This window comes from Mesocricetus auratus, unplaced genomic scaffold (genome assembly GCF_017639785.1).
Source record: "Mesocricetus auratus isolate SY011 unplaced genomic scaffold, BCM_Maur_2.0 Super-Scaffold_6730, whole genome shotgun sequence".
NCBI lineage: Eukaryota > Metazoa > Chordata > Mammalia > Rodentia > Cricetidae > Mesocricetus > Mesocricetus auratus.
This window is the reverse complement of record NW_024429184.1, coordinates 105,269,672-105,290,601: the sequence shown is the minus strand read 5'-3', so window position 1 is coordinate 105,290,601 and position 20,930 is coordinate 105,269,672. Positions and strand designations below refer to the sequence as shown.

Below are 20,930 nucleotides of genomic sequence, written 5' to 3'. Positions count from 1 at the left end.
GTTGCTAGTTTATATCTATAAATATTGTTGGTTTTGATATAGTATATAGATATCGTTATATTTAAATTCACTTGGCTCTAACCAGAGACTCTTTCGATGCACTTAAACCCTATAGTTGAGTTTTGAAACATCCCATTTCTGTCAACATTATTCCAATTCTGTCACTCACAGCTGTGAGAAGTGGAGGATGGTCCAGGCACAGCAACATCCGGATAGAGTCATGGCTTCAGTGTTAGGAATGTGGGAGAGATGATGTTGAGGGTTGTTTTCTTTTAGGATCCTTATGACTTCCTCAGCTTCTGGGATATATGGCAACTTTGGCCAGGCAAATTACAGTGCTGCGAAGATGGGCGTTCTGGGCCTCTGCAATACCCTGGCAATTGAAGGCAAGAAGAACAATATTCATTGCAACACCATTGCCCCCAGTGCTGGGTCACGGATGACACAGACTGTGCTGCCAAAAGGTGAGTGTGCTCAGACTGCACTGCTGTCCCACCGATTGGATTTTCTGAACCCTTAAGATTTCTTCCCTATTTCAAAAGCATTTTGTATAATTTATGGCTGTTGTTGAAAAATTTAGAGTACAGTGGCAAGGATGAAAAGTGACCATTAATTTCTTCATAGAAGTAAGCTTTCATCCTTTTTCTCTGCATAGTTAGATGCACACATAGATTTCTTTAGACAGGATAATAACACTCTTACTATTTTATAATTACTACACAATTATTTATTATAATAATCACTTATACATAATATATAAAATATAATTGGAAATGCATAGCATAAATATGAAATGTAGTATACTTTATTTTTAGAGCAGTTTTGCTTTATAGGTAAATTGGGCAGTGTGTTCAGAGTTCTCATGTATGTCTCCTTTCATGGTTTCCCATTCATGCCTGTTGTGTCTTGTTATAATTGATGAACCAATACTGATTTATTGTTCTTAACTAAGGGGTTCATTTTGTCACATACAGTTATAATTCATATCCATATGTGTCCACTTTTACAGACTCATACAGAATTCACTTGGGCCTCACTTATTCCTTCCTTTTTCCTTCTGGATGACCCTGGGGGCACCGAAACTCATGTATTGTTTGGACATATTCCATGTTATAAGAGTACCACAATTTGTAATTACTTACATATGATGACATCTTGGTTACTTTTTGTTTTTGTTAATTGTGAATAAAGCTACTGTGCTAGGATGTTTTTATGTTAACTTGACACAGGTGAGAATCGTTTGGGAAGACAGAAACCCAACTGTGAAAATGCCTATACCAGATTGGCTTGTAGGGCATTTCTTGATTAGTGATCAATGTTGGTGGGCACATCCTGTAGTGAGTGGGTGGTATCACCCCTGGACAGGTTGTCTTGGATGGTATGAAAGCAGGTTGAACAAGCCACAAGGAACAAGTACTCCTTTGTGGCCTCTGCATCAGTTCCTGCCTCCAGGTTCCTGCCCTGAATTCCCTGAAGGATGAAATGACACTTCCTTCCCAAATTGCTTTTGGTCATGTTGTTTTATCCCACTAAGAGAAATCCTAAGAAGATAGCTACAAATAAAAATTCACATGTAAGTTTTATGTGTATATAAATTTTCAGTTTTTGTGAAAATACTAAGAAATGTGATTATTGGATAATTTGTAAGGTTACTTACTATATCTGTGTAAGGAACTACTGAGGGGTTCTTCTTAGTGACTTTATCATTTGCATTCCCACCAGCACTGACTCAAAGTCCTCGTGCTGTATCTCGTCAGTACTGGGCAAATCAGAATTGAAGTTTAGTCTTTTTAATAGTTAGCCAGTGATATGGCATTACTATTTTAACCTGAGACCCCTTGATGCCTCGTGATGCTGGGCATCTGCCTGTGTTTTGCATTGATTTTGGTGAAGTGTCTATTGGTTGATTATTATTCTTGTGTGTGTGCCCATGGGGTTTGCATGTGGGCAGATGTTATGTGATGCCTGTGGAGGTCAGAGGATAACTATGGCATCCATTTTCTTATTCCACCTCTACATGGTCTGTGGATTGAACTAAGGTTACCAGATGGGATTTTGATTTGTAGCCTAAACTGGCTTCACACGTGAAATCTTTCTCCAGCCTCTTGAATGTGTGCACCTTCATTCTTAGCTTCAGTTGGCTCCTCTTTTGAGTTTTAAGTGTCTGTGTATTTTGGAAACAAATCCTTTGTCAAATACAGGTAATCCAGATTTAGGGTGGGTCTCCCCACCTCAAATAACCTAATCAAGGAAGCATATACACAGTGCAGGCTTGCATAGAACTTGCTATGTTGGCCAGTCTGGCCTTGAACTCTCGATTCCCCTGCCTCACCCTCCTGAGTGCTAGCTTACAGGTGTGCATCACATACCTGGCTTCATTCCTATTTCTCTTTGCCTTTGGTTTCAGGAGTTTATAGTAACATATCCTTAAGTGCATTGCTTCTTCATTTCTGGTACAGTGATTTTGACTTATAAAGCATTTTCTTTCCCTGTAAATTTTTCTTTACATATATTGATCATATTAACTAATTGATCACATTACATTTCATAATTTATATAATGTACTTTGGTCTTATTTACCCTCATATCCTCCTTTGTTAACCTTATGCCCTTATTCTATAAATAACACCCCTCTTGTTTCATGTATTTTTTCTTCAGTCTAGATTCTTCATATGAAAGATAATGTGATACTTGACTTTCTTTGTCTGGCTTATTTTCTTTTGATTTTACTCTTTTCACTTGTCTGCTTTTAGTATCCATCTGTCTTTGTATACTGTTTCCTTTTTTATTAGAGCGCTTAGCATATTAGTCAGTTGTCTTATCCTCCGAGTTTGATAACTTCTAAGTCTCAACTGGTTTTGCGCCTGGCTCTGGCACTTGCTCCTCAGCCTGTACTTCTGTTGCCTTTTAGCATGACTCATTTTTTTGTTTAAATCTGAGCATAAGGCAAATTGGTCTTTGTATGAGATCTTTATGTTTATGTTGTTAGGAGATAGGCTTTTCGTATTGTTTGCTTTAGGTGTAGGTATCAAATCCATTTTTTTTTCATTTTTTTGTGCTTTTTTTTTAGCTTCCAACATAAGCTTATTGTTATTTACAGGTCATCTTTCCACTTCTGCTGTATGAGTTATGTTCTGTCTATCTGTGTCTATTTTACATTCTGCCTAAAGTTTTCCCTCCCTCCTCTCCTTCCAGCCCCCCATCTCTCCTCCATTTCTCCCCCCACCCCCTGCCTCTATTTCTATTCAGAAAATGGAAGACCTCCTGTGGATGTTGACAAAACATGGTATATCAAGTTGTACTAAGACTAAGCACCTCCCCATGTCTTACAGCTAGACAAGGCGACCCAGTATGAGGAGCAGGGTCGTAAAAGCCAGTAACAGAGTCAGAAACAGCCCTTGTTTTCACTGCTAGGAGTTCCACAAGAAGACCAAGCTACACAGCTGTCACATATATGCAGAGGGCCTGGGTCAGTCCCATGTAAGGCTCCCTGATGTTCAGTCTCTGTGAGCTCCTGTGAGCCCAGGTTAGTTGATTCTGTGGATTTTCCCGTAATGTCTTTGACTCCTCTGGCTGCTACAATCCTTCCTTCCTCTCTTCAGGATTCCCTGAGTTCGACCTAATGTTTGACTGTGAGTCTCTGCATCTGTTTCTAACAGTTGCTTGATGAAGCCTCTCTGATGATTTTGGGGCTAGGCACAAATCTATGAGTATAGCAGAATATCATTAGGCATCATTACATTGACATTTTTTTCTCCAGTCATGTTTGGTTCTCTCCTAGGTCTCTGGGCCATCTAGCCTCTGGGTCCTGGTGCTCCAGGTAGTGTCAGAAGTAGACTCACGCTTGTGCTATGGGTCTCAGATTGAAACAGTTATTGGTTGGTTACTCCCACAATCTCTGTGTCACCCTTACCGCTGCAAATCCCATAGGCAAGACAGACTGTAGGTCAAGGTTATGTGGCTGAATTGGTGTCCCAGTCTCTCCACTGGTGGTGTTGACTGATCACAGGAGGTGGTCAGTTCAGGCTATGTGTCTCCTTTTGCTAGGAGTCTTAGCTGGGGTCATCTGTACAGATTCCTGGGAGTTTCCATTGCACCAGGTTTCTACCTGACCCTGAAATGGGCACCCTTTCGAGGCTGCTCTTCCAGTACTCTTCCCCCACCCCACCCTTGCCCAATCCCTCATGTCCCCATTCCCACCTGCCCCCAGCCACCCATGAAATCGCTTCTATTTCCCCAGGGAGATCTGAGTGTACCCCTTGAGCCCTCTTTGTTACCTAGCTTCTCTTGGTCTGTGGATTGAAGCATGGTTTTCCTTTACAGCTAATATTCACTTATATTATGGTCTTTTTGGGTCTGGGTTACCTCACTCAGGATGATTTTTTTCTAGTTCCATCAATTTACCTTAGAATTTCATGATGTCATTGTTTTTAACATCTGACTAATACTCCATTGTGTAAATGTCCCACATTTTCTTTATCCATTCTTCAGTTGAGGGATATCTAGGTTGTTTCCAGGCCTGGCTAATATGAGTAACACTGCTGTGAAAATAGTTGAGCAAGGGTCCTTGTGGCATGATTTAGTATGCTTTGGATGTATATCCAAGAGTGGTATATGTGTGTCTTGAGGTAGATTGATTCCCACTTTTCTAAGAAATGTCATACTGATTTACAAAGTGACTGTACAAGTTTGCATTCCCAGCAGCTGTGGAGTGTTCCCCTTACTCCACATCCTCTCCAACATAAGCTGTCATCAGTGTTTTTGATCTTAGCCATTCTGCCAGGTGGAATCTCAGAGTAGTTTTGATTTGTGTTTCCTTGATGGTTAAGGATGCTGGACATTTCTTTAAATGTTAAAACATTTCTTTAAACATTTCTCAACCATTTGAGATTCTTCTGTTGAGAATTCTTTGTTTAGATCTGTACTCCATTTTTAAAATTGGATAATTTGGTTTGTTGATGTCTAATTTCTCAAGTTCTTTTCTCTCAAATGTGGGGATCTGTAGGCTGCTATTTTGTATTATTGACAGTGTCATTTGCTTTACAGAAGCTTTTCAGTCTCATGATGTCCAACTTATTACTTGTTGATCTTAGTGCCTGCACTATTGGTGTTCTATTTAGAAAGTTATCTCCTATTCCAGTGCATTCAAGGCTGTTTCCCAATTTCTCTTCTATGAGGCACATTGTATCTGGATTTTTATTGAGGTCTTTGATCCACTTGGACTTGAGTTTTGTACAGGGTGTAGATAATGGATTCATTGTATTCTTCCGCATGCCGACATTGAGTTATACCAGAATTATTTGTTGAACATGCTTTCATTCTTCCATTGTATAATTTTGATTTCTTTGTAAAAAATCAGGTGTCCATAGGCATGTGGATTTACATCTGAATCTTCAATTTGATTCCATTGATATTTATTGTCTGTTTTTATGCCAGTACAATGTGGTTTTTATTACTATAGCCTTGTAGTAGAGCTTGAAATCAGGGATGGTGATACCTCTGGAAGCTCTTTATTGTACAGATTGTTTTAGCTATCCTGGGTTTTTGTTTTTCCATATGAAGTTGAGTATTATTCTTTCAAGGTCTGTAAAGAATTATGTTGGGATTTTGATAGGAATTGCATTGAATCTTTAGATTGCTTTTGGTAAAATTGCCATTTTTCCCATGTTGATCTTATCAATCCATGAGCATGGGAAATCTTTATATCTTCTGATATCTTCCACAGTTTCTTTCTTTAAAGACTTGAAGTTGTTTCATACAGGTCTTTTACTTGCTTGGTTTGAGTTACACCAAGATATTTTATATTTGTAGCTATTATGAAGGGTGTTTCCCTGATTTCTTTCTCAGCCTGTTTATTGTCTGTCCTAGTGTTTTAAAAGTGTCAGGGTCCATCAGAGGTCTTAAGTTCTGGTAAGTTATGATTTCACTTACATTTGACTATGAGATATTAATGTTTTTATTTGGTCTGAGGTCCAAGAGCTCCCTCTTGTTGAGATCAGCTGTCTCTGCTGGTTTTGCCAGCCCATTCTTTGCCAATTTGCTCATCGCTCCTCTCTCTCTGTCACTGGGTTCCATGGGTTCAGTTCAGTGCTTAACTGTGTCTTCCCGACTTCTTCTTATGGCCCTCCTCTTTCTCATCATCACCCTTAGGGTTTGTTGGTTTATAGTGCTGGTGTGATGGACTTTTTCTTAGTTCTTTGTTCATCTCTTGTTTCTGCCATGCAGTGTCTTCCCTGTGTTCTCTTGGTTGCGACTGTCTTCATTTTCTGTGTTTAGGCTTCCTTTAAGTTTCTTCTGTAATAACTGTATCCTTGATGCTTGAGCAACAAAGTAACAGTTTTTCAGGAGAAAAATATTTGCCTAGGCAAAGACTGGTTAGCAAAACTGCACATAGCATGCCATTAGATTTTGTATCAAATTTTTGCTAGACATTGGTGGCACATGCCTTTTATCCCAGCACTCAGGAGGCAGAGGTGGGCAGATCTCTGTGAGCTTGAGGCCAGCCTGGTATATAGAGAGAATTCCAGGACAGCCAGGGCTATACAGAGAAACCTTGTCTCAAAAAACAAAAAAAATTTTCATATAAGTATAGTTATATTTGGTTATATCGATTAAAAATTGCACTTAACACAATCCTTTAGGTACAATTATAATGTTATTATAGGATATAGTCATTTCTTATTTATGCTTGGTATACATCTTAGTAGCATAGGCAGGGAAAGCTCTTTAAATTACTAGCTTACTGATGAAGACCCGTGAGTAGTGGAGTTGAGTCTTGGGTCTGCACTTTCCTTGTGTAGTTCTTTTCTGCACTAATATGCAGTTCGCGGAAGTGCAGTGGAAGGTCATTGCAACAGTTTTCCTCTCCTGCACAGCTGTGTGCTCCATCTCAGTCATTGTCTGTGCTGACACTTGCCAAGGGTGCTTGCAGTTTCCTAGATTCTTATTAAGCAGTTTCTAGATTCTTATTAAAAGCAAGCTGAGTTAAAGGAGTTTGAGAGTGAGTGGTAACTAAGATTGCCAGTTTTTGTTTTATTTTTCTCAATAGTTCTTGCCTAGGCAGCTCTGGTAATCTTTTTCAATGAATATATGTACTCATCATTGAAAGACACATGTGATAACTATGATTGGAGAAACTTGAGAGTATGTTAGGTTTTTCTCAGCTGGTATAAAAAACTTTAAAAGCATTTAAGCTTAGATTAATTATCTATATAATAATTTTTCACATTTATTCTAAAAGTCTCTGATTATTAATGTAAAATACTTTCAGAAAGTAAAAAAAAGATTCATTAAAGCTGTATGTGCTCTTGATTATAGATGTTCTTGTATTTATTTCAGATATTGTTGAAGCTCTGAAACCTGATTATGTGGCCCCTCTGGTACTTTGGCTTTGCCATGAGAGCTGTGATGAAAATGGTGGTTTATTTGAGGTATTTTGAAACTGTTTTTCTTCTAAAGCATTGCTAATGTTATTAGATTTTAAAAAGATTGTATATTAGTATTTCCCAAATGTTTACACTTAGAAAAGTCTGTATTAGTTGTGTCACTTGATTTATCAAATACCATATGTTGTCAAGGAACAAGTGTTAAACCAGGAAAGGTGGTATCCATTGTTTACACTGTTATCCCAGCACTCTGGAGGCCGAGGTAGGAGGATGTGAGTTTGTGTTCTGATGGGACTACATATCAAGACCTTGTTTTAAACAGGCAAGTGTGAATCCACTGTCCCGCCCCTTTTTTAGAAAGTGACATTATCGTTACAAACTTTTTTCATAGCTGTCCATATTTAGTATTTTTTCCTAATTGCAATGTGGCTGATTTGATTTAGTAAAATATAGGATTTAAGAAGCTGAATGATAAAGCAGATATTTAGAGTCAACTAGGCCAGAATTTGAATGTTTGACCTAGCACTTGCTGGCTCGAAAGGTGATGATGTGAATTAATCCTGCAGAGCTTTTAGTTGTCTGGGGGTCTTTGTGACAACTACAAATCATTAAAACCGTTGGCATGAGAGCCTAGTATTTCCTTCTTCCAGTTTTAGATATAAATAAATTATGTTTGAGTGTGACAGATCAATAAATACAGCTTGTTATTTTAAATTCAGCAGTAAGCTTTTCTATTTTTCCCTACTATGAAGCTTTCCATGTTTATTATAAAAACAAAAGCTACACAGAGTTCACCATTTGTTGGAATCATTTGTATTTCCAGAGACTGGATTTAAGGCCTGTGCAAGGCAAGGACTCTGTCACCATCTCGCCTTTATTATGTTTATATTTTTATTTTTAGACAGGGTCTCACCTAGGCAGGCATTTAACCTAGTTTTTAGCCCCAGGTAGGCCTTGAACTTGAGTTCTTCCTGCCTCAGCAGCTCAGGTAGGCAGGATTACAGATGTGCATCACTAGACCTAATTAATTTACATATTTTATATCCATTTGTATTTGATGCCTTATTTTAGCCTAAAGTGTTGTATATTAGACCTCTCTTTACCCCATTTTTGATACTCTGGAATAACCTATAGTAATAACCTATAGTATATAATCTGGGGCATTAAAAATACCTCTTAGTAGCAAAAGAAAACCTGCCTCAGCTTGAAGTAATTATTATTAGCCAGTTTCATTTGAATTAAAAGCTGATGAATGAGTTAAGAAGAAAAGGTCTCTACATATTTGAGCACAGCTACATTCTTTACCTTTCTAATCATACCAACTGAATATAAATTATGAAAATTAGGTGTAGGAAGAGCTTTGCACTCTTAATATTACAGAATAGGAAAATTTTTATTGAGTTACTTAGAATTTGAAATTTGGTCTGACCTCTTTTTACCTAGCTAGGAATAAAAATATTACTTATTTCTTTATAGTTACATTATTGTTAACTATGTAAAACAATATATCATCTTTGTGGAAATCTTAAATACATAGGAATATAAATAGGAGAAGATGAAAACCATACATTATTACTATTCAGAAAACTCCTATTAGTTTTTAAATATATCTCCTTCCAGTCTTCTATTGGGTGTGTATTTTACAAAGACTGTTCTTTAGATGGATATTTTATATACATCCTCATCTCTGTAATCATACAACTGAGATCATGCATACATATAAAGTCTTATGTTGTTATTTTCTCTTACTATGTGTGAACTTCTTTTTAGTGAGTAACATTTGATGTATCCAATTGAAAAAATATAGTAAGAAATAACTGTAATAACCTGAGTTTAAACTTGAAAGTATGCTTTGCTCAGTTCTGATGAATTCCTGGAGTTGTTAGTAGTAGATGAAGATTGGTCCAACTGGTGCAGTTATTTTGGCCTCTGGTAAGAGTTTGTAGTTTGTTTCTTCACTCACATATAGTTAAAGGAGATGTTATTATCAGATTTCTGGAGAAACACCTCCGTCAGGTTAGGTGGTCTGAAGTTAGAGAAATTGACTCTTGAACACCTTCCAAAGACCTAAGGGGCAACCATAGGAAAGGCTTACTAAGAGTCTAATGTGATGGAAGGTAGGAAATTAAGTACACTTGACAAGAGCAGGCAGTCAGGCCAACTGAGAGAGAACAAAGAGCCAGCTGCTGTGAGAAGGTGTCTGCTCATAGTGTTTGCTGAAGTGGGCAGCGGAAGCTGTGTTTTGCCCAGAGTGACTTGAGCCTTTAGCAGGAAATTTCCTCCAGCTAGCAGAGGAAAATAACCACCTTTTGTTATGTTGGCTTTCACTTTGTGTGAATGTTTAGGAGGAAATATCTAGCCATATTGTTTACCTGAAAGCTTTGGGTCAGTCAGAAAGGTGCCTTGTGCTGGTTTGCTTTTAAGCAACCAGTGATAGACAGTTTGAGGATTGTTCAGTGAAAGCCAATGTTTGAAAGTTTTAAGTTGCCTTCTTGAGAATCTCTCTTTCCTCAGTTCCCCCTCACCTTTGTGATCAAAACTGAAGCTGATTTATCAACCACTAATTGGATATCTTATAAAAGGTGTGAGCATAGTGTTTTAGCTAGGGTTTCTACTGCTGTGAAGGGATACCATGAACATGGCAACTCTTATAAAGGAAAACATTTAATTGGAACTGGCTTACAGTTCAGAGGTGTAATCTATTGTGGTTATGACAGGAAACAGGGCAGAATGCAGGCAGACATAGTGCTGGAGAGATAGCTGAGAGTTCTATATCTTGATTTGCAAGCAACACAAGGAAACTGTTTGCCACACTGAGTGTACTTGAGCATATAAAACCTCAAGGCCCACACCTACAATGGCATACTTACACCAACAAGGCTACACCTCTTTCAACAAACCTCCTAATAGTGCCCACTCTCTATGGGCCAAGAATTCAAACACATGAGTCTATGGGGGGCATACCTATTCATACCACCATACTTATAAAGGCAAAAGGTGATGAAGAGTCTTAATGTTGGACCTAGTGCCACTAAAGTGTCTGGTACTGATATGTTTCTTCTGTTATGCATGAGGAATTTCAGTAAGTTCTGGCCAATAGTAGTGTGTGAAAATATGAATTTCTTTAATCAGATACTTGTCTCCCCTAAAGCTTTCCTGAATGACCTCTGAAATATTGCAGAAATAACACACATTATCGTTTCCTGTGGAAATTAGAATGTGGCCTTTACCTTATCTCAGCCTCATGCGTCCCCACAGCACTGCCTGCTGCAGGCTTCTGCTTCGATGCCAGTAACATTGCAAAGGCTGGAGCCGGGGGTTTGTGCAGAGCTGTAATGCTTCGTTCATTGTCAGTAGATCCTAGTACTCCTCATAATTAAAATGTTCTCTCAATGGTTTACACTAGATGATATTTTTTTTTCCCTTTTTATTAGGTTGGAGGAGGCTGGATTGGAAAATGTAAGTCATTGTTGGGTTTTGGCTTGTGATAGAGTTTTAAAAAATTTTATAGCTTATCTAACCATTAGAGATGGATACATATCTTGTCAAATGTCTAATCACTGGTGTACACATACTCAGACTTGAATTCTGTTCCAGCAAAATGTACTAAAGCATGGGAATTATTCTTCTGGCCTCCTGTACTTTTAAGGACATGTCTGCTATCCCTATAGGTAGTACTTGGTTTATCTTATTCTCTTTTGTCTGATAATGCAGGTTTTTCTTGTTGGCATTTATACTCCCATGACTCTTGACATCTCATGTGCTTCTTGCTGTTTCATCAGAACAGAGAGAGAGGGGAGAGAGAGAGAGAGAGAGAGAGAGAGAGAGAGAGAGAGAGAGAGAGAGAGAGAGAGAGAGAGAGAACTGTCTGACGGTGGGAGGAGCCTATTCTGGATGGACAGGCAGATTCTCCAATTCTCCATGTAGTTCTCTTCTTTTTAGAATGTACAATGTCTAGCACCAGGGGCATGAACTGGCTTTTTAAAGCCCATTACCTATGGTGGGAAACCTTGCTCAGCATTGATACATGGGGGAGGGACTTGGTTCTGCCTCAACTTGGTATGCCAGACTTTGTTGACTCTCCAGTGGGGGAGGAGTTGGGGGAAGGTGGGGGTTCAGGAGAAGCGGGGGGTGGGGTGGGGGAAGGAACTGGGGTTAGTATGTAAAATGAAAACTACATTTTTTTAAAATAGAAAGTAAGAACGTTAAGTTGCCGGGAGTGTGTAAGAGAGTACTAGGGGCAACTTTCAGAGACAGGAGCTACAGCTGATCTGTGGGGATTGTTTCCCCCACATATAGAAGTTGTTTTGTAGTGTTAAAAAATGTGAAAAATTGCCAGGTGTGATGGTGCACTCCTTTAGTCCTAACACCTAGCAGAGGCAATAGGTCTGGTCTATGGAGTGAGTTCCAGAACATCCAGGGCTACATAGAGAAACTCTGACTTGAAAAACAAAGGAAAACCAAAGAAAAAAGTGGAAAATTCAGGATCTCAGCTTGCTTTTAGTTGTTTGCTGGTATCACAATTAATCATAGAATTAATAGAATTTTTAGAACACTGATATCACTGGAGTACACTGTTACACATATTATAGAATATTTATATAAATACATATGTGTATATTCATATGCATGTGTATGTATATGCATTAATGACTTCAGTCATGTTAAACATAAAGTGAGTTATATTTCTCAAGCATTTGGTTATCTTTTTTTTTGAATTTCTTTTTTTTTAAATTTTAAATAGCTTGTTTTACATGTCAATCCCAGTTCCCTCTCCCTCCCCTCCTCCCGCACCCCCTACCATCCCCCCCATCCTCCCACCCTATTGCCAATTCCTTCCACATAGGGGATATCTAGAGTCTATCATTTCATTCAGGGTAGGGTCCAGGCACTTCCCTAAGAGTCCAGGCAGAGAGAGCAACCCTCTTTGTGTTATGGACACATGATGTCTGTTAGTATTCGAGGGATAAACACTGATCCACTGCTCAGGACCCCATAGGTAGCCCAGGCCTCCACATTGACTCTCACATTCAGGGGGTCTGGATCGGTCCCATGCTGGCCTCCCAGCTGTCGGTCTGGGGTCCAAGAGCTCTTCCCTGTTCGGATCAGCTGTCTCTGCTGGTTTTGCCAGCCCATTCTTTGCCAATTTGCTCTTCGCTCTTCTCTCTCTGTCACTGGGCATTTGGTTATCTTAATGGCATCTAAATCACATTTAAAATAACAAAGTAAGAGTTGTAGTAGTAGGTACATACGGACACTTTTGCAGAGGAAAAAAATCTAGAAACTGGCATCTTTTCATCCTTCAAGATGTCTTAAATTGAATGGTCACCAGTGCCCACCCACCATGATGTTCAAATGTCATTAGTATAGTTATTTATTCCTATGGAATGTTTTAAAAAGAAAACAAGATTAAATTTCTCAAGAGAACTTAAGAGCACCAGTACTTCTTGTGACCCTGCAAGGTTCTGGTGGGGCTGTGGAAACAGGGCAAGCAAAGGGAGGTTGAAGGAGAATTATTGGTGGCTGTGTGGTTCAAGATTTGTAACTGGAACCTCCGTTTGCTGCCATGTCTAGTTCTCGGCTTGCAGCAGCAGACCTTGTCCTGCCAGTCTTTATCTGTAAACAGGGCAAGTGGAGTATCTTTTGCTAAGTGGCCTGTGTTTGGTGTGACTACATGTATCTGAGTCCCCAGGTTTAGCCGGAGACTCTGCTATTAGCAGTTCCTGACAGAGAAGTTTCTCTTCAGCATCAGATATTTCTTTTTTTTAATTTAATTTTGTGTTTTTTCACTTGGCATGCAATGTGGTAGGTTTTCCTACAGCATTATCATCCATTTCTGTTCTTATGCTTCACGCCTGTTCATTCCCTCTGCTCTTCAGCTGCAGATCTTCCTCTAAAAACCTGACATTTCTGCTAATGGACTTTTAAAGAAAAACATATTCTGAGGTTGTTGGTAGAGCTCTTCAGAGGCTGGAATGACTTTTCTCTAGATTTTCCTTTCTCTTGAAGATGGCTTTAAGCATCATCCATTCTGTCCTTCAAGCTGTGTTCTCAGTGTTTTAGTCTTGTTTCCATAACTAGTGCGCTGGGAGCAGACCCGTGGAGCCATTGTCAGGCAGAAGAATCAGCCCATGACTCCCGAGGCAGTGAGGGACAAGTGGGAGAAGATCTGTGACTTCAGCAATGCCACCAAGCCACAGACCATTCAAGGTACAGTCCCAAGTCATTTGGTCCTGGTCATGGAGCAGAGGTGACAAGCTGTCTTCTCCATATGCTTTGTCATCTGTTCCAGCTGTGCCTCAGCTGGCACTTGGGTCTTGGGAAGATACATAGTGTCTGCTCTCCTGGGTGCTAGGAGTCTTCGTACTTAGGATAGTGCTGTTACTCTCATAGTCATTTTGTTCAGCGTGTCTTAGTCCTGTGTGTTTGGTTGGTGTGTTTCTGGTGGATGGACGGCAATGGGGTATGTACTCATTTGTGCTACATGCTCTCTCTCTCCAAATGGTGGTTGGCTTTGGAGTCTATTTTCTAGCCATATGCTGTTTTTTACATTTTTACATTTATTTTTAAGCGTGTGTGTGTGTGTGTACACATTAGTGCAAAACCTTTGGAGTTCAGAAGAGGGCATCAGATGTCCTGGAACTAGAGTTATAGGTTGTGAACTCCCCAGTGTGGGTGCTGGGGACTGAACTCAGATCCTCTGTAAGAGCAGTATGCACTCCTAACCTTTGAACCATCTGTCTAGCTCCTAGATACGTGTTATTAATCTGATGCAGCTTTCTCTATTGCCCTAAAAGTGCATGTATCTTTTTTTTGTTTTGCATAAGCTTAGCTCTCTTGTTAAGTTACAGTGGCATTGGCTCAGCTCATTGTCTTTGCTGTTCTTCTTCTATCCCACCTGCCCCTCCCTTTGTCACCTATATATAATTTTAGGACTTCTTTAGGAAAACTCAGACCCCAAGTGTTCAGCAAGATAGTCCCACATATTCTGGGCTGTGTTCTATTCTGTCAGCTCCTACCATGTGAACATCTAATGGTAACCTACTGCTTTTGTTCCAGATGTATGGCTTGTTAAACTTCACGTTAAGTTCCTTTCAGGCAAAGACCATTTGACATGTATTTATCTTTCTGGTGCTGAGGGTAGAACCCAGGACCTTAGACATGCTAGACAAGCACTGTACCACCAAGTACAATCCAGTTTATGTGGAACCCTTCTGAAAATGCTTTTTCAGTTAATTCTTTGAAAACTTCATATATGTGTAGAGTGTATTTTGATCATATCCACCTCACGCCATCCTCTAACTGCTCCCATATCTACCGTCGATTGTCCCACCCTCCCCCTAGTCTCAGCTTCATGTCTTTGTTGTTGTTGTTTTACTAACCCATGTATTTCGGTGTCATGGGTGGAGGGCCATCCATGGGAATAGAAAGATCAGTGGAAGTGTGTGCTAGATGGCACATTGCAGTTTTCTTTACTCGGATTTTACAGCAAAGCTCTGTCTTTTTAATTGTAGAATCAACGGGTCGTGTAATTGAAGTATTACAAAAGGTAGATTCGGAAGGAGTCTCACAAAATCACACCAGTCATTCGACATCTACAGCTACATCAGGATTTGTAAGTAGGGGAAGTGCCTGAAGTCACCCTACAGACCCCTCCTCCCTCCCTTCCTCCCTCAAACCTTCCTTTTGGAGAGAGTCAGTGTCGCTCCTCATGGAGAAAGTTAGTGGTGTGTCTTCAGAAACTGTTTATGGTTGTCTTTGGAATAAGGCTGAGTTTGACATACAAGGAATACACGACGACGACCTCATGAGCATATGGCTGTTCAGATAATTCTATTCTTCTTTTCCACCTTTCCTCGGAGATGTTTTTTATGGGCTGTACCATGCCTTTGGCATTGATGGACATCTGTTTGTTTTCTAGAGCTGCTCAGCTTCTGCCCTGAGCATTTCTGTGAGATAAGTGTAGGAGCTGGAAGCTTTTCTGTTTTTAGGGCAACAGTTTTGCATGTAATTCTTGATAGTCCTTCTTTGGGGTTGTGGTGAATAAAGTTAGTTGTCCAGTTGATGTGTTAGCTAGCTGACACCCTCCTTGCTGTTTTAAAAGTAACACAGGAAGGTGATGGAAGAGAAGGAAAGCTGTTACCTCTAGTGCTGATGAAAAGGTGTTCGTGTGTGGTGCTCCCATCAGTCTGCCAGGGCGTGGGGTCCAGTCTTCATGTGTGGTGCTCCCGTTGATATGCCTCCATGTGCAGTCTGCAGTCCTCCTCCTGCCCATTCACTCGCTCTGTCTCTTCGTGACTAACTTTAAGTGCTTTTGAAACAGATTTGAATTTTTGGACAAATTTTGGGAGGATGGCATTGATGGCTCATGGGGAGTCTGTCCTACAGGTTCTTGGTCATGTTCCCCTTTCTCTTGCCAACCAGAAGCAAAGCCTCTGCACTGAAAATGGCTGAATCGGCAACACTTTGAAATTTTGATAATTCCAAAACATTTTAACAAAATTATTCTTTGAGCCATTAATTGAAAAATAAGTAAGTGACTTGTAAGCTATACCCTAAATGTAGATAGAATGAACAAATACAAGTTGAACATTAAAATATAACATTCTTTTTTGGTGTTTTTCTTCAGCTTGGTAAGTGTCTTTTTCTTGGACATTAGTAACTCTGCTTCAGACCTAATTTTTCTAAGTTTTTGGGAAAGGATGTTTATTTTAATGGTCCTTTTCCTTTTCTCATTTGGCTCTCTAGGCAATGTTTTAAGGGAAAACATTGATAAACTGTATTACAAAAGGTTGACATGGTTGTCAGCCAGATGCCTCACTGTGTGAGGAACAGGAGTATGAGGAGGGTTCTAGCTCTTGCCCTGTGATATTTTTCAGCTTACTGTTTGCTGGATGATTATATCAGGTCAGGAAATATAATTATATATGTATGTATAGTTTATGTATATATATATAGCTTTATCTATATTTTTGTTACTAATATAAGAAAACTAATTTTTATTATGTATATGTGCATATATATATTTCTCTCTACAGGTCCTTGATGTATATATTGTGTATTATGGCTTCCAGTTTAGTGTTTTTGTGGGATTCCCGAGTGTGTGAACGAGTGGGTCTCTGCGTCTCTGTCTGTTTCTCGGGCCTTCCTTCTGTTTGTTTTGTCCCAGTCCCATGCATTAGTTTTTGCCTTATTCTATTCTATTCTATTAAATTTTACTTTATTATTATTCCTTAGAGGCTGCTTTCTAACAAGAGACAAAAGGGGTAGATCCAGCTGAAAGGGACGTGTGGAGGAATGGGAAGGAGTAGAGGGAGGGAAAACTGTAATTAGGATATATTATGTGAGAAAAAAAAACTTTTTTCACTAAAAGGAAAAAAAGTGTAGTATATGAGAAAGAAATAATTTATTACATATTGTCCTGGTATTTTGTAACCCAGGAAGCTGTAGTCATGTTAGAGATCTGATTTTGAGCCTGAGAACATTGCTAGCTTATAGTCATGATTTGAAGTTGGGTTCAGCAGATGTTACTGTGGAGGGCAATAGTCTTCCTGTTTCTCTCTTAGGCTCGTGCTGTTGGCTATAAGCTTCCTTCATTTTCCTCTTCATATACGGAACTGGAGAGTATTATGTATGCCCTTGGAGTAGGCGCTTCAGTCAAGAATCCAAAGGATTTGAAGTTTGTGTATGAAGGAAGTGCTGACTTCTCCTGTTTGCCCACCTTTGGAGTTATCGTTGCTCAGAAATCCATGATGAATGGAGGGCTAGCAGAGATTCCTGGGCTGTCAATCAATTTTGCAAAGGTATGCCTACTAAGAAACTTTTATTTGCTTTTTCCTTTATTTCTTTAAATGTTGTTGATGAATGTCTCATACTACATTATTATTACAAACCGCACACATACAATTTATATATAATACGAATACACAAACACATGTATATAAAGATTATATTGAAATAAATCGACTATGGTGGTTGGCGTAGGATTTAGTATACCTTTTGATTTTTCTTTTCACGAATAAAATAGGGGAGAGTTAGTTTAAAATTCTATGAAGAAAATACGCATATATAGTTCTTTAACCCTGGAGTAATGTTAATTGTGTCTCTACCATTTACTTGTTACTGTAATTGTAAGTGACTGCTCTAGGCTTTGGCTTTTTTATCCATAGATAGGCAATCTTTGCATCATGACAGTGATGAGGAGGACACCCACTAATTATCTGGGGAAGGATCTCTAGCATTAGCAGCCCCCAAGGTAGCATGTACTTGACTTGTTTTGGAACAGCATGGCATCAGTCATAACTGTAGAATACAAAGAGGGTCTATTCATGGCTTTTATGAGAAGGAAGCCTTGTGGCAATTATAAGAATTTTAGTTTATACTCCTTTTTGCTCCATAAGATTTCCTTTAATTTTTTTCTTAGTTCTTTGAGAGTTTCAACAATGTTTTGATCATATTCATTCCTTCACCCTCAACCCTTCCCAGATTCACCTCCCATTTTCTACCTACCCAATCCAATTTCTCTCTCTCTCTCTCTCTCTCTCTCTCTCTCTCTCTCTCTCTCTCTCTCTCTCTCTCTCTCTCTCTCTCTCTCTCTCATTTGTTTATTATGTTTACAGCGTTCTCCCTGCATGTATCCCTGGAGGCCAGAAGAGGGCACCAGGTTTCCTTAAGGATGGTTGTGAGACATCATGTGGTTGCTGGGAAATGAAATCAGGACGGTTGGAAAAGCAGCCCTTGTAACTACTGACCTATCTCTCCAGCCCTCTCTTTATTTTTTAAAGCCCAGCAAGACAAATTTGTGCTGCCCACATATTGTTGGATATGCAGTATTTGATTGAAACCTGCTTAACATACCAGGGCTATGCTCTTAGAGAAAACTGCCTCTCATTTTCCCAACCAGCTGCCAATTGCTGATAGCTTCCTGGTTAGGGATGGGATGATCGTCTAGCTTCCCTTCAGCTGCTGCTCTTAACGAGTATGGGAAGCAGTTTGTGGTCCTTTAAACTGAACAGTGATGTGAACCCGATCTGTTTACTTTCTGACTCAATCTTCCTGTGTGGAGAAGAGTATGAGAGGCAAGTGCAGAAGCCGAGAAACCACTAAGGAATCTATTGTAATCCAAGCAAACGCTCTAAACAAAAGGACAAAGACGGTAATGAGGGAGGGGTTTGTTTCAAACAACAGAAATTATGTAGATATAATTATGTATAAATGCATATATTAATATATGCCTAATATATGGTATTTGCATTTGATACATTATTATATACAGTCATATACTTATATACCTCCCCCTGCATAATTTGAGACAGTTTTTCTATGTAGCCCCATTTTAGCCTTAAATTTGGAATCTCGTGTCTCATCTGTCTGAGTGCTAGAATTATAGGCATGTTCTGTCGTTCATAGTTTCACACACACACACCTTTTTTGTAGTGTGTACATGTGCCTGTGGGTGCCTACATGTGTGGGTACCCACAGAGGCCAGAGGTCAGCACAAGGTGCCATTTCTCAGGTGCTGTCTGCCTTGTTTTTGAGACAGGGTCTCATTGGTCTGGGTTTGCTGGTTAGGCTAGGTTGGTTGGCAGGGAGCCCCTGCGGGATCTGCCTGTGCTTACCCGCCTTGCACTGTGATTCCGAGCATTCACTGCCACATCTGAGTCTTCCACATGGGTTCTGGGCACACTCAGGCCCTCATGCTTCCATAGCAAGCTCTCTGCTGACTGAACCATCTCTCCAGCCTTCATGTACTTGTCTTAAGGGAGGATGGTTGGGAGTTTGTTCTGGACAAGTTTGAGCTGTCTGGTATTATTTAAGTGGAGATGAGGAAGGCGTTGTGATTGTGTCTAGTGTGGTAAGGAGAGATCTACCCAGGATCCTCCGCATTCAGGTAATGTTTAAAAGCGTGGGACTAGCTATCATCACCTAATCTGTGAATTTAGGTAGAGAAGATGCCTGAGTTTAGGACCCCTCAAGTGTTTAGAGGCTGAAGAAACGTGGAAACATTAGCAAAACAAGTTGGGTAAGATGGCCCACAGAATCAGCAATATGACATTAAAGAAGCCATAAGAAAATATTTCCAGAAGGAAGAAGTAACTTAAGAAAACTTGACCTAGGGTCTGTTTTAGTTTCATATGTGTGAGCCGACTCTAGCAATGGTGACTGACTCAGCGCTATGAGCATGTTTCTGTCTGGTTGAATTGATCAGCCCGTTGCTGATGGCTTTCCTGTTAGAGTAATTCTTAGAATATTTGAATATTGGGAGGAAGGTGGGAAAACTGTGCTGGGAACTTTGCCTTCTTAATCCCTCTCCTGTATTATATGCTGAATAAGGAAAGATGTTCACAGTCTGTGGCCAGGAGTGACAGCCATCTGGAAATCTGTTTCTCAGTTTTCCTCGGTTTGGGTTTCAAGGCGGCATGGCACAGTGAGAGAGGCACTACTGTTGTTTCTCATCATACTTGCTCCATTCCTTCCTTCTGTGTTCTGGGGAAGACGGGAAATCTGTCCTGCTGTAGTGGTGCAGACACTCAGATACTGTAGTGGTATAGACACTCAGATACTGTAGTGGTGCAGACACTCAGATGCTGTAGTGGTGCAGACACTCAGATGCTGTAGTGGAGCAGACACTCAGATGCTGTAGTGGAGCAGACACTCAGATGCTGTAGTGGAGCAGACACTCGGATGCTGTTGTGGTGTAGACGCTGGGATGTGGACATTCCACTGGTGCTGTGCTGCACTGAGCTCATGTTGCAGTGTACTTGGTTTCTACCTTTTGAGTTACACACGCAATGTTGACATTAATGATGTTTTTGCCTTTGAATATGCTCATGAGGATTACCTTTGTGTTTTAGTTGAGTCGTCTCTGCTCAGTTTGAGTGACTTGACATTAGCAGCCCCGGCCCATTGGTTCATTTTTATTGAGTCAATATTTACTGAATGCCCAATGTGTTCTAGGCATTATCATAAGTATTTGGAACAGAACCTTATTGAGTAGTTCCATTGGTAAATCATGTATAGTCAATAAGGATCCCTGAATTCTTTTTTTTTATTTTATTTATTTTTTATTTATATTAGAAGCAAGTTTGTTTTCGTGTCAGTTCCAGTTCCCCCTCCCTCCTCTCCTCCCCTGTCCACTAACTCCTTATACCATCCCCTTTCTGCTCTCCAGGTAGGTTAGCCTTCCATGGAGGATCATCAAAGTCTAACATATCGCTGGGTGGTGGTGCACATCTTTAACCCCAGCACTCGGCAAGCAGAGGCAGGCAAATCTTGTGAGTTTGAGGCTAGCCTGGTCTGCAGAGCGAGTGCCAGGATAGGCTCCAAAGCTACACAGAGAAACCCTGTCTCGTGAAACCAAAACCAAACCGAACAAAAAAACCCAAAAACCAAAAAAAAAAAAAACCCAAACCAAAAAAAAAAAAAAAAAAAACAACCAAAGTCATATCATTGGGAGCAGGGCCTATGCTCTTCCCCATGTGTCTAGGCTGAGAGAGTATTCCTCTATGTGGAATGGGCTCCCAAAGTCCATTGGTATGCTAGGGA

The 20,930-nt window shown here is 39.9% G+C and overlaps 1 protein-coding gene across 1 annotated transcript in view; it reads left to right on the top strand.

The window, feature by feature from the left end:
- Positions 1-20,930, top strand: part of Hsd17b4 (hydroxysteroid 17-beta dehydrogenase 4) — an 85,725-nt gene that overhangs the window by 26,253 nt on the left and 38,542 nt on the right. Inside the window, exons 8-13 of the mRNA XM_040741831.1 lie at positions 277-464; positions 7,339-7,430; positions 10,820-10,844; positions 13,467-13,595; positions 14,900-15,000; positions 16,952-17,188. Of these exons, the coding sequence (XP_040597765.1) occupies positions 277-464; positions 7,339-7,430; positions 10,820-10,844; positions 13,467-13,595; positions 14,900-15,000; positions 16,952-17,188 (772 nt within the window). The remainder of the gene's footprint in view (positions 1-276; positions 465-7,338; positions 7,431-10,819; positions 10,845-13,466; positions 13,596-14,899; positions 15,001-16,951; positions 17,189-20,930) is intronic.